Source organism: Trachemys scripta, chromosome 7 (genome assembly GCF_013100865.1).
Source record: "Trachemys scripta elegans isolate TJP31775 chromosome 7, CAS_Tse_1.0, whole genome shotgun sequence".
Classification (NCBI taxonomy): domain Eukaryota; kingdom Metazoa; phylum Chordata; order Testudines; family Emydidae; genus Trachemys; species Trachemys scripta.
The window spans coordinates 78563669-78578315 of record NC_048304.1 but is presented as its reverse complement, the minus strand read 5'-3'; the positions used below and the strand labels follow the sequence as shown (position 1 = coordinate 78578315).

General features: G+C 42.1%; 1 protein-coding gene across 1 annotated transcript in view; it reads right to left on the bottom strand.

Moving 5' to 3' along the window:
• The window catches only part of ARID5B (AT-rich interaction domain 5B), a 149521-nt gene that overhangs the window by 117249 nt on the left and 17625 nt on the right, over nucleotides 1-14647 (bottom strand). The window contains exon 3 of the mRNA XM_034775913.1: nucleotides 13250-13475. Coding sequence (XP_034631804.1) covers nucleotides 13250-13475 — 226 coding nt within the window. The remainder of the gene's footprint in view (nucleotides 1-13249; nucleotides 13476-14647) is intronic.

Below are 14647 nucleotides of genomic sequence, written 5' to 3'. Positions count from 1 at the left end.
TAGGTCATGTTTTCTAGACCTTTAATCATTTTTGTTGCTCTTCCCTGGACTTTCTCCAGTTTGTCCACACCTTTCCAGAAATGTGGTGCCCAGAAACAATACTCCAGAATTAGAGGAGAGAATGCTGATCACATCCTTGAATAGTACTAAGCAAAGGAAAGAAAAGAGACACAGAACTATAGAAGACCCAATTTCATCCCTGTGGGATCCAGAAAGAGTATGGGCAGTGGTGACAACTGTGGTACTGGGCCCTGAGTAAGGGCAAAGGTTCCCAGACAGAGAGTCTGGGTGAGGCACTGTGATGCTCTAGTTGTTATGCACAGCCATTTGGACCCATCAGACACAGAGCGAAGCAAATCTCTTGCAAGCTCCTTAAGCACTGAGTGATCACTGATCATCAGAAACTGGCTGGCTGGAAAGAAAGCACCCTAAAAACCCAAGAGAAACTCAGACATTAAAATAGGTAAGATTCAAACCATATAAGTGCTGCATCAGAAGGCAGAACACAAGTTTTCAGTTACTGGAACAAAATCTCCTGGTTAGTGAGATTTAAATGTAAGATCCAGCAAAGATCATAAGGGGAAAAAAATCCTGGATAGCCAACATATTCAGGCCCAGGGAAGTTTAATCTTGGTGCTAAGAAATAAACAAAAACCAGACTAAAGCTTGTCTAACACTTTTAAAGGGACATGGTCACATAATAGCTGGTGCTTTTTTTTTTTTTTTTTTTACTGTTTTATTGTAATACTTTCTTAAGAGTTTGAGAATTCTTGTAATGATTTGGGAGTAATCCTGCTCATTGAAGTCAATGGCAAAACTCCTATTACTGGAGCAAACTGGCATTGTTTCAGGTTTACACTAGTGTAACTGAGAGTACGTTTTGGCCCAGTGGGACCAGAATTTGACTTCATTGACTTCAATGGGACCAGAATTTGTCTCTGTCTTTTCCCACTTAGTAACGTTGATTTTCCTTAATGTTTGGAATGGAACTGAAATGAAAATGGCTGTACTCAACACTAACAAAATGCCCTGTCATACTGATACGTAACTGAAAATGCTGACACAATGATAACTGATATCAGCACATTCTGAGAATAATGTTAGTTTACTGTTGCTGTAGGAATCAACACAGGAAAAACACACATTGTTCCTGTAGGGTCTACAAAACGAGTAGTTATTTGGTGTTTGGTTAAATTTCTTGGTGAAGAAACGGCAATTAAATTACAAACCAAGCTAGTTGGTATCCAGAGGATTTTATCCCCCAGTTTATAACAACGTTAAAGTAGGTCAAAGTGTGAGATTAGAACCAGACAATGCCTCTTTAATAAGGTAAGTTGTGTTGTGTTAAAACTCTCTTCTCAATAACTTGTGACCACAAATAGAAAAGAGGCTCCAGACAAACCAATGATAACAGAAGGGCTTCCGTAGCCAAGCCTGGCAACACCATAAGCTTCAAATGTAACAAATTGTGTGGTCCCGGGAGAAAAGAAGAAATTAACAGCACTTAAATCACCCAAACACTCCTTGGGCAACCAAGTCACCCAGGGAATTGAAAGATCAGGTGGCCAAACATAACCTCCAGAAAACCCCATCAATGTCCTCAGACTGTTGCTGAAGAAAGTTCAGAGGGGAAAACCAGTGGCTGAGCAGACTGGGGAAAGGGAAAATGAGGGGGAGAAAAGGACCACTAATGGAGAGCTAGGCAATTGTCTGAGAAAGGCAATAGTCACAGAGCTATGAAGATATGCCAACCCCAAGAACAGCACTGCCTCTCGGCATTTCAGGGGTACCAGGGATTCTAAATAAATCAACAAGTTTACAGATCCTGGTTAATCTTAACTTAAGAGTACAAAACTGCAGTTAAAAAAATTGGTCCATTGGACACAAAAAAGATATAAGAACCCAGGAGGTTGCAAGGTTAAATCCATGTACACGTCTTAAATGCTGTGTGAACTCAGCAGCCATTGGGTTCAGTGGGAATTTCCTCAGTATCTTGCAGGATTGGGGCCTTGCTGTGTGACTTTGGTCAAGTTAACTGTCCATTTTGTGCCCTTAGCATCCCAATTCTAAAAAGGAGTAAAAAATACTAAACATTAGAAATTGTATGTCAATTCCCTAGATATGACCAAAAAAAAGCCTAACCTTCAAAGTAACTCCATATAGCAATCACTAGAGTACTGCACATCAACCTGCATCTATTGTTATTTATAATGCAGTAGTGCTCAAAATGTGCTAGAAGTTGTAGGAACGCATATCAGGAGACAGCCCTCTTCCCAAAGAGCCATCTTTCTTTTATCAAACTCCTCAGAGCACCACAGACAAGCCAAGGTAATCACCCTTATCCACTGAAGAGTAGATGCATTGATAAGGCCATGTAAAACAGAGTAATAAGAGATCACCTAGATCCCCAAGAGAGACAAAATACGGAGAGCTGGGACAGAGGCGGCAGCGAGTATCAAAGGGAAAATGAAGTCATGTGGATGGGATGCTCACACAAGGTTAACCAAGATCAAGATGGTGATTGATAAGAATGAGAGAGACAGGAAGCCATGGGGAAGACAGAGAAAAAAAACCTATACTGAATGGGAGACATTTAGCTGATCAGAAAATTAGCACATTGAGTAAAGCCAGAAGATTCAGAAGTCAAAAGAATGTGATAAAGGACGAACAAGAGAATTGATGTCAGTTCTAAAGTCATCAAGAACTGTAAGTCTGGATGTCCCGATAACCAAAATCAACTCATAATATTCACTGAGAGAAATCATAGCTGTTCTCCAGTAATTGGTAAGTGAAAGCATACAGACCATGCCCTGGCCCTGCTCTCACCAGGACACAGAGGCCAGGTGGAGCTGGGCACCACAGCAGTGCTCCATGCCACCCTGGCACTACTCAGATTCTGAGAAGTCTGCATCCTCACCAGGGTAGCTGCTCCATTCTTCCTTTCAAACCCATTGTGATGTGCTGAGGATGTTCAGAGCTACCACATGTGGCAGTAAGGGAGCTCACATGGAATCATGGCCACTCTTTGGCCCAATGCAAATTAAAAGATGGGTCAATAAAAGGCAAGGCGAGTGATTCGCCACCATGCTACGCCAGCTTTATGTCAGTGTAACTCCATGGTCATCAGACCCAAAGTGTTCACAAGAAAAGATTGTCAGAGAATTGACAGAAAATCAGAGGGGGGAGGAAATCTGACATTGCCCCTTATCCTCCATCAAGAGAGGGAAGGGCTGCTGAAAGATGAGCCTCACTTAAAGTAGTGATCAATGCTCCTGGATTTTTAAAGGAACAGCAAGGATATTAATATTTTCCACATAAATATGTATTAACCTCAGGAATGTATTATCTACAGGCAGTGAAGCTTTATTATGTAAACTCAATTCAGTTTCAACATCACTATTTTGGAGTTCAACGCTAAAGAGCCAAAATAATGGGCACAAGTTGCAGTAGAAACAGAACCTGACGACTCCTCCAAACAACGTCACGGGATGCAGACTTCGAGGAGCTCACAGTATGGCAACCTGAGTCGCAATTTTTGGCATGATAAAAAGCCAAACACCGTGCATACAATCTTAACAACAGGTATGGGTCCAGATCCCACAGCTTTGTCCTGAAACACTCAAGAGAACCGATCAATCTATCCTAACTGATCTATTAGCCCAAGAAGGACAAGAGTCAATAAAGCCACCCCTGAGTCAGCAGTCAAACCGTCCCACCCCCACTCCCTAAAAATCTAAAAACCCTGCATGCTCCAATCAGCAAGAGCAGAAGAGGTGGGAAAACAGGTCATTTCTCAACTAAACACAGGCAGTGCCACAGTACAGTAGAACCCTAACCAACGGTGCCCCTGAGCACTAAATTCAGTCATTTCCCCCCTCAGTCTCGTCTCTCAATTTCAGCTCCAACTCCTTTATCTTTTATTTCTTTTTCCAAAGACACACTTAGAGATGAACCCATTCATAACTGCCTATCCACAGACAGTTTGTGGCAGCATAATTGACAATGAGTCTGCTGCAAAAATGAAAATGCCGTTTTAATAACCTGAGCCTAAAATACATTCTGTTGTATGCCTCAAAGGGTTTCAATAAAAAGTCAACCTGTAGAGACATATTTTCTTGGCTTAAACAACAATCCAAAGCATATAAATGTAGTCCAACTATAATGACATATTTATAGGCCAATAAAGCTTACATTGCAGCTTTCATACTTCACTTAAAGGAACTCTGTAAGAAGCAGTGTTATATAAAATAATTTGAATTTTTTTTTAACTATAGCCCAAGGAATACAAATTTGTAACTTACCCATGTTTAACTGATAGTGTTTACACTGCTTAATTGCTAAAAGAAAAAAATTGTAAAATGAAATGACTCCTCATCTGGCTATTTCCAATTGATTTACCAAATATGGGTATTGAAGTCCATTTATTAAAAATAACCCCAAGCTCCTAAATAATTCTAAAGACAAAAATAAATAACTAGAAGCCATAGTGAATGATTTTGTCAGGCCAATTCTTCTGGAAAAATAGGTTCTCATGTTTATTATGAATAATACATTACTCAACTATTCTATTTTTATATACTGCATTGTTGTTATTCCTTATTTGTATCAACATTTGAAATAAATAGTCAGAAAAATATAAATAGACTTAAGACATTAATTACTCACATTTGATGCTGACATATTTGTAAAAAGAGAGAGAATGTATAAAATACATACCCTGAACGGCAGGGATATAATTTTTGGAATCATTTTTCAGGCTGAAAACTTAACCTCAGAAATATGAGATTTTTATATATTTAATGCACTTCCTAAGGAAAAGACCTACATAATTTAAAAGGGATGAAAACAATAAGTTTCTATAGAAATGTAATCTGTTTCTCCAGAAATTACCTTTAAAACCTATTAAATTTAATGGAAAATTATATGGGGTTTTTTGAGTCATCCTTTAGAATTCCTTAGCAGGGATATAATTTTCTATTAAATTTTAGAGGAAGGTCAAATATATCCTATAGGAAAGTAATCATTTTTATTCAACTACATAGGATTTTTTCATAAAGGAAATGCGAATTTCCACAAGGAAAATGGTTTCAGGCAATCACATTGTTTATCTAGGTCCTGCCAACAAAAGAATCAGAAATTTGCTAGCCTACAATCAGCATTAAACATTGGTAGAGCTCATGAATCATTTTCCTGACTAGTTCAGGCAAGGGTTTGTTTCTAAGAAGTAGACTACAGACTACGTCCCCTAAAGACCAGTCTAAGACCTGGTCTACACTATGAATTTAGGTCGAATTTAGCAGCTTTAAATCGAATTAAGCCTGGACACGTCCACGCGATGAAGCTCTTTTTTTCGACTTAAAGGGCCCTTTAAATTGGTTTCTTTACTTCACCTCCGACGAGGGGATTAGCGCTAAAATCGGCCTTTGCGGGTCGGATTTGGGGTAGTGTGGACGGAATTCGATGTTATTGGCCTCTGGGAGCTATCCCACAGTGCTTCATTGTGACCACTCTGGACAGCACTCTCAACTCAGATGCACTGACCAGGTAGACAGGAAAAGCCCCGCGAACTTTTGAATTTCATTTCCTGTTTGTCCAGCGTGGAGAGCACAGGTAACCATGATGGAGTCCCAGGATTGCAAAAGAGCTCCAGCATGGACAGAACGGGAGGTACGGGATCTGCTCGCCATATGGGGAGAAGAATCAGTGCTAGCTGAACTCCATAGCAATAAACGAAATGGCAAAATATTAAAAAAGGTCTCCAAGGCCATGAAGGACAGAGGCCATAACAGGGACACACAGCAGTGCCGCGTAAAAATTAAGGAGCTAAGGCAAGCCTACCACAAAGCCAGAGAGGCAAATGGAAAATCCGGGGCACAGCTGCAAACATGCCGCTTCTACGTGGAGCTGCATGCCATGCTAGGGAGTGCAGCCACCACTACCCCAACCGTGTGCTTTGATTCCATCAATGGAGAATTATGCAACAGGGAAGCAGCTTCAGGGTACAAGGAAGATGATGATGAAGACAATGAAGATAGCTCACAGCAAGGAAGCGGAGAAACCAGTTTCCCCAACAGCCAGGATATGTTTATCACCCTGGACCTGGAACCAGTAACCCCCGAACTCACCCAAGGCGTGCTCCCAGATCCTGAAGGCACACAAGGGACCTCTGGTGAGTGTATCTTTGTAAATATTACACATGGTTTAAAAGCAAGCGTGTTTAATGATTAATTATTAATTTGCCCTGGCAATCACGGCCAGTACAGCTACTGGAAAAGTCTGTTAACGTGTACGGGGATGGAGCAAAAATCCTCCAAGGACATCTCCAGAAAGCTCTCCTTCATGTAGTCCCAAAGCCTTTGCAAAAGGTTTCTGGGGAGGGCTGCATTATCCTGTCTGCCATGGTAGGACACTTTACCATGCAAGGTCAGTAGCACATAGTCTGGAATCACTGCATAACAAAGCATGGCAGCGTATGGTCCCGGTGTTTGCTGGCATGCAGACAACATCCATTCCTTATCTCTCTCTCTGTTATCTTCAGGAGAGTGATATCATTCATGGTCACCTGGTTGAAATGGGGTGATTTTATTAAGGGGACATTCAGAGGTGCCTGTTCCTGCTCGGCTGAACAGAAATGTTCCCCGCTGTTAGCCACGTGGTGGGGGGAGGGGTGAAGTGATCATCCCAGAGAATTGGGTGTGGGGGCGTAGTTGGGTTTGTGCTGCATGTTAACCCAGAAACCACAGCCCCTCCTTTTACATTGCAAACCCATTTTAAATGGCCAACCCAGCCATTTGGTATGGGAAATGAGGGCGCTACTGTTTGAAACCATTCCCACGTGTTAAGAAGGTTAAAAAAGCCAAAAAAACTGTGGTTTACCATGGCTGCCTGCAAGCCGAAATCTGTTGCCTGGCACTGCGTGAGTGATCTCTCACACCAAATGGGCAGGCCCTCAATATAAGAGGAAAAATGCGACCTTGTAACGAAAGCACATGTGCTGTGTAATGTGAACAGCAAAATTTAACGTGAAAGAGTGTACCCATTGTTCTCTAAAATGTGTCTTTTTTAACCACCTCTCCCTTCTCCTACACCAGCTGCAAATGTTTCTCCTTCACAGAGGCTAGTGAAGATTAGAAGGAGAAAACGGCGGACTCGGGATGATATGTTCTCAGAACTACAGATGTCCTCCCACGCTGACAGAGCACAGCAGAATGCGTGGAGACAGTCAATGTCAGAGTGCAAAAACGCACAATATGAATGAGAGGAGAGGTGGTGGGCTGAATCACGGGCTGAAGAGAGCAAGTAGCGGGCTGAAGAGAATAGGTGGCGTCAGCTTGCTGACAGAAGGCAAGAGTCGATGTTCCGGCTGCTGGAGCATCAAACTGATATGCTCCAGCATATGGTTGAGCTGCAGGAAAGGCAGCAGGAGCAGAGACCGCCGCTACAGCCCCCGTGTAACCAACAGCCCTCCTCCCCAAGTTCATAGCCTCCTCACCCAGACGCTGAAGAACACGGTGGGGGGGGGGGCCTCTGGCCACCCAGTCACTCCACCCCAGATGAGTGCCCGAGCATCAGAAGGCTGGCCTTCAATAAGTGTTAAAGTTTTAAAGTTTTAAACTGTAGTGTGTCGTTTTCCTTCCCTCCTCCCCCACCCCTCCCGGGCTACCTTGGCAGTTATCCCCGTAGTTGTGTGATGAATTAATAAAGAATGCATGAATGTGAAGTAACAATGACTTTATTGCCTCTGCAAGCGGTGCTCGAAGGGGGGAGGGGAGGGTGGTTAGTTTACAGGGAAATAGAGTGAACCGGGGGGGAAGGTGGAGGGTTCATCAAGGAGAAATAAACAGAAGTTTCACACTGTAGCCTGGCCAGTCACAAAACTGGTTTTCAAAGCTTCTCTGATGCGCACCGCACCCTGCTGTACTCTTCTAACCGCCCTGGTGTCTGACTGCACGTAATCAGCAGCCAGGCGATTTGCCTCAACCCACCCTGCCATAAATGTCTCCCCCTTACTCTCACAGATATTGTGGAGCACACAGCAAGCAGCAATAACAATTGGAATATTGGCTTCGCTGAGGTCTATCCGAGTCAGTAAACTGCGCCAGCACACTTTTAAACATCCAAATGCACATTACACCACCATTCGGCACTTGCTCAGCCTATAGTTGAACAGGTCCTGACTATTGTCCAGGCTGCCTGTGTACGGCTTCATGAGCCATGGCATTAAGGGGTAGGCTGTGTCCCCAAGGATAACGATAGGCATTTCAACATCCCCAATGGTTATTTTCTGGTCCGGGAAGAAAGTCCCTTCCTCCAGCGTTTGAAACAGACCAGAGTTCCCGAAGACGTGAGCATCATGTACCTTTCTCAGCCATCCCATGTTGATGTTAGTGAAACGTCCCTTGTGATCCACCAGGGCTTGCAGCAGCATTGAAAAGTACCCCTTGCGATTTATGTACTCAGTGGCTTGGTGCTCCGGTGCCAAGATAGGGATATGGGTTCCGTCTATCGCCCTACCAGAGTTTGGGAATCCCATTGCAGCAAAGCCATCCACAATGACCTGCACGTTTCCCAGAGTCACTACCCTTGATATCAGCAGGTCTTTGATTGCATTGGCTACTTGGATCACAGCAGCCCCCACAGTAGATTTGCCCACTCCAAATTGATTCCCGACTGACTGGTAGCTGTCTGGCATTGCAAGCTTCCACAGGGCTATTGCCACTTGCTTCTCAACTGTGAGAGCTGCTCTCATCCTGGTATTCTGGCGCTTCAGGGCAGGGGAAAGCAAGTCACAAAGTTCCATGAAAGTGCCCTTACACATGCGAAAGTTTCGCAGCCACTGGGAATCGTCCCACACCTGCAACACGATGCGGTCCCACCCGTCTGTGTTTGTTTCCCGGGCTAGAATTGGCGTTCCACGGCATGAACCTGCCCCAGTAATACCATGATTTGCACATTGCTGGGGCCTGTACTTTGTGAGAGATCTATGTCCATGTCAATTTCCTCATCACTCTCGTCGCCACGCTGCAATCGCTGCAATTGCCTCCTCGCCTGGTTTTGCTTTGGCATGTTCTGGCTCTGCATATACTCCAAGACAATGCGCGTGGTGTTCATAGTGCTCATAATTGCCGCGGTGATCTGAGCGGGCTCCATGATCCCAGTGCTATGGCGTCCGGGCTGAAAAAAGGTGCGAAACTATTGTCTGACAGAGGGAGGGAGGGGCGAGTGACGACATGGCTTACAGGTACAGGGAATTAAAATCAACAAGGGTGGCTGTGCATCAGGGAGAAACAAAAACAATTGTCACACAGAATGGCCCCCCCAAAGATTGAACTCAAAACCCTGGGTTTAGCAGGCCATTGATTTCATGGAGGGAGGAGGAAGCAAATGAATACAGAACAAATCTGGTCCATCTATTTTTTTACATCTTAAGCTGGCAGCAGACGGTGCAGCATGACTGATAGCCATCGGCATCTTCTGGGTGCTTGGCAGAAGATGCTGTACTACGACTGCTAGTCATCATCGTCAAGACGGTTCAATAGGACTGCCGGCAGGACTGAGTCTCCAGGACACAAAACATGTCTGCCCAGGTGCCTCTGATCGAACTCACTGAGGAATATGATGATGATGGATATCAATCGTAATACACCATCTACTGCCAAAAGGCAAGGAGCTGCTGCTGTATAGCAAAGCAGCCCCACGTCTACCAGCACCCAGATAGCTGATGTAGGCTACCAGTCATACTGCACCATCTACTGCCAAAAGGCAATTAGCTGCTGCTGTGTAGCAATGCAGTACCACGTCTGCCGGCATCCAGATGACATATTGTGATGGTGAGGTGAGCTGAGCTGAGCAGGCTCCAAGCTTGCTGTGGAATGTTGTCTGCACAGGTAACCCAGGTAAAAAGGTGCGAATCGATTGTCTGCCGTTGGTCTGATGGAGGGGGAGGAGCCTGACGACATGTACCCAGAACCCCCCATGACACTGTTTTTGCATCATCAGGCATTGGGATCTCAACTCAGAATTCCAATGGGTGGCGGAGACTGCGGGAACTGTGGGATAGCTACCCACAGTGCAACGCTCTGGAAGTCGACGCTAGCCTCGGTACTGTGGACGCGGTCCGCCGACTTAATGCACTTAGAGCATTTTCTGTGGGGATACACACAATCGACTGTATAAAACTGATTTCTATAAAACCGGCTTCTATAAATTCGACCTAATTTCGTAGTGTAGACATACCCTAACACTAGCAAACTGACCATCAATTTGCTCTACATCATCTATAGAAAAGTTTTATAACACCGTTTTAAGACAAGAAAAACCTTGCCCACAGTGATTTGAGAGACCATGCTTGGACCCCTACTAGCCATGATTGCAGCTAGCAAATTTCTAACCACAGTGTGCACTGTTTTGTTGGCATGATGCAGAGTGTCGGAAGAGTGTACTGTACACTCACTAAAGGTGCCATTTTGACAAAAGAGAAGTTACAGCACAGGCAGGTCAACAGCTCAAGATTTCCTACTCTAACTGGACTTATCTGCATTACAACATTATTATGTTGACCTATGATTGCGATGAGTCTATTTAGATGACATAATGCTCTCCATGAATGACCAGTTAGTGCAGATGAGAGCAAATTTTGTTCAGCATCCTTTCAACTAATACTGATTAAATCCTGATCCCATGTCAAACCAAATGGCAGGGTTAGTTCCCTGGTACTGCCAAACATAGCTGTTTCCTTAGCAAGAAAACCATAGTTCCTCCACATTATTTACTGAACAGGAAAACTACAGTAGAACCTCAGAGTTATGAACACTAGAGTTACTAATTGGTCAATCACACATCTCATTTGGAACTGGAAGTATGCAATCAGGCAGCAGCAGAGAAAGAAATACAGTACAGTATTGTGTTAAACAAACTACTGAAAAATAAAAGGAAAGTTAAATTTTTTTTGGTCAAGCTAAGGAAACTGTTTCTGTGCTTGTTTCATTTAAATTAAGAGGTTAAAAGCAGCATTTTTCTTTCACATAGTAAAGTTTCAAAGCTGTATTAAGCCAGTGTTCAGTTGTAAACTAGAAAGAACCACCATGATGTTTTGTTCAGAGTTACAAATAACCTTCATTCCCGAGGTGTTCGTAACTCTGAGGTTCTACTGTACATTTAATCCATTTAATGTTAATATTACATTTAAATAAACCAAGCAGTAACAGGATTTCTTGTCTATCTTTCAGCAGTTGGACCCATTCTCAAAAGCAACCTGCCCAATGGTTAAATGTCTTCTTGTGCCTGTGGGTTTCAAACCAATCATAACCAGTCACAGAGAGAAACTTTTTTTAAAAATTGAGTCAACCTTTTTTTTTTTTTTTGTATAGGCAGTGGCAAAGCAGCCTGATTCATGAACTAAAAGAAAGCCGCATGCAATGCTCTCAGTGTTGGGTTTTCACAATTACATTGTTATAGTTCAGATACCGTATGCATTTTTAGTGTAACCCCTCTTTTCAAAGGCTTAACATGCAGCTCTGAACTGTGTGTGCTAGCTTTCAAGATAATTTTCTTTGGCTCTTGAGTCAATAATACTAGTTTTATAAACTTCCCACAAAAGATTTGTTTGTTTGTTCGTTCGTCAAAAACAAAACAAGAGAACATTAAACCCCAAAATCTCTGTCTGAGAAGCATTCAGATTCTTTTGATACAACAAACAGATGCAAGGAAATGTACAAGAAAAACGCCAATGTAATATGAGATTGTCTAATTACTGCATCTAGTTACAAAGAAGAAGAAACCACTAACAAAAGTTTTGCAAGTGTTTTACTGTAGATATTGATTAAAAATATCAACTTTCAATCATAATGAAACATCATCCTGACTAGCTGATGAAGTAAAATAAGACTGACAAGACTGACCTCACCATTGCTTAGATGGGAAATGAGAGACTCAACTCTGTTGTAAGGTAAGTTCTATAAGGCAGATCCTCAGCTAGTGTAGGTAGACATAGCTCCATTGTAGTCCAGGGAGCTATGCTGCTTACACAACTGAGAACTTGGCCCACTATCTTCAATTCATGAAGATGAGAAAAAAATTCTGCACGTGGAGTTGGCAGAGTATCAGCCTTAACTTTTGATTTCTTACCTTTCATCCATTTATGTGCTAATCTTGAAGCTATCTAAGCTTAGCTTTTAAAAAAAATATACTACAGGAAATAAATTTCACCGAAACACATGTTGAAATATATTTTCCTGTCAGCCAATGTGTATGCCAGTCTGCCAATAAAGCTAATGGGAGTTAGGCATGTTTACCAACAGAAGACCAGCTGCCTCAGACGTCATCCTACAGCCCTTGCATAAGAATGTGCCCCATTAAAGGAAATGGGAGTTGTAGGTGCACAACTTCTACAAAGTTGGCGTTTTTAGTCCCAAATTCTGAACTCACTTAGGCCCCAATTCTGCAAGGTGAGACATGTGGGCAGATCCTGCATTCACATCCCATTGACGTACTGAAGTTAAAGGAGAGCCAGGCAGTGCAGGAGACTGTCCATGTGAACCAACTTGTAGGACTGAGACCTTACGTGCATATGGGGAGAAAGAAGCATCCCAAAAACTGTAAACCTGCTTGCAGAGATCCAAAACATTAGAGAGCCCATGCAGCAGAGAAGCTGTCCATATGAGTTCCCATGCCTCTCCATTTTTGCAGAGAGGGAAAAGTGAGAAAGAAAAGATCCACTGCACCATGAAACCAAATGATGGTACAAATGAGTGTAAGTACGATTAATTACAACGTAGGCTAAATGTTAACGATAAACTTTAAAGTAAAATGTATTAGACTATGGAACAGTATCCCAAAGGGAGTTGTGAAAACCTCATTTCTTAAGACAATTAACACTGTATTGGACAAAGACTGGAGAAGCACTAGTGATAGGCAACAACCCTATGTTGGCAAGAATATAGGCAGTATGATCTAATAGGTCTTTGACCTCTCTCTTTCCTCTATGATTCTAATTGCATAGAGAGAAGCCATCAGATTCAATCCGATATGATGTATAGCATATACTTGACCCCAATGCCTACATAGTTTCTGTGGGAAACCCTTGCAAATTACCATTGCTTGCAGCTTCAGGATTTGAGCCTTAGTGTTTACAATCTTAGAGTCAATGACAGTTTTGTCTGAATAAGCACTGCATGATTGGGCTTGTTCCCTTTAGAAATACAGTCACAGATAGGCAAACAGCAATTTTAGAAAAGGAAACTATATTTACCAAGATCAGCCTTTTCCTTTAGAATGTCTTTGAAGTTCAGGCCACTGTTGAGTGTGGACTGCCTGTATCTCATCAAGGCTTCCTTCTGCCCATTCTTGCCCAGTTCCATGTGTATGACTGGGTCAGCCCGGAGACCACACTTCCACTTGGAGAAATCTGAATGTGCCCATTTTGCCAAGTCTTCAAGCTTCACAGTCACCTTCTCTGAAACGGCAATAACTTCATCCTGCAAGATGTAGTCAAACGAGAACAGAGCGTGTCATGTGTGGCTTATGATGAATGATAAGTTTGTAGCACTGCCTCTTTGACATGTTATTGGAAAAGTTTATCTTGCTCTTAGCAGATTACTTTTTCTGTGATACAGAATATCCAATAACTCATGCAATTTGCATGCCATTTTAGTGTCACTGTTAGTTGTTTATTTGAAGCAAATATTTATGTGATAAAAAATGTCCAAGAACATCAGGGCAGTAGTCCTAAAATGCATTTTAAATGTGGATTGCCAAAGTGCATTCTGTATATCCCAAAGGCTCGGATGAAAGCTTGCTTTTTAGGTGCAATTAGCTGCAAATGTAAAAACTCATGGCTGGATGACTAATGGTTATAGCTAGTCCTCAAATAAATGGTCTAAGTAAATCTTAGATTCTTGGAACTCTGACTCACCAGAAAATTCCTGTGTTTATGGTACATTTTCCCTTGGCTTATACACAAATATTGAATTTAACTTTTGTCCTAAAAATTAAATAAAACTGTGATGTAATCCCAAAAGAAATACTGCATAAATGTTAAGTGTTTCCCACCAAAAGAAACTCGCATATTCTCATGTTTCTTAAAACTTTTTCAAGAACAGAAAATAACTATTTTCCCCTCCTCTTACGCATACATTCTATGAAAAAAGCAATTTAACCTTAGTTTAGCCTGCTGAACATATACTTGAATTAAACATCTCTAATTGCTACATTTTTATCCTTCCAGGAAACAATCAACTCTTCTCAGTCATGATGAATAAGCAGAATGTTTTATAGCTGCCTACTGTAAGCAGGGTTTAAGAAGGCTTCAGAAAAAGAAAAACCTAACCCCCAACTCCTACCAAGATAAACTTGAGATCTTTAAGTTAAATATTTGAAACAGTTGATGTTTTAACTTGAACTGACTTACACCACACCTTTCACACCACACATTTCTAAATAAAACACAGGTAGCATAGTCACTTTAAAAATATTAACCATAATTCTTTCTTTCTCCAAAATAAACACAACTATTTAGGAATGGAGAAGAGAGAGAGAGAGAGAGAGAGAAATTCTTGCAGTTATTAAATAAACAGAAATGCATGGTTGGTTCTGTATTTTTTGCTTAACACATTCCTCAGGAAATAAAATATTGCTCAATAGCAAAAAA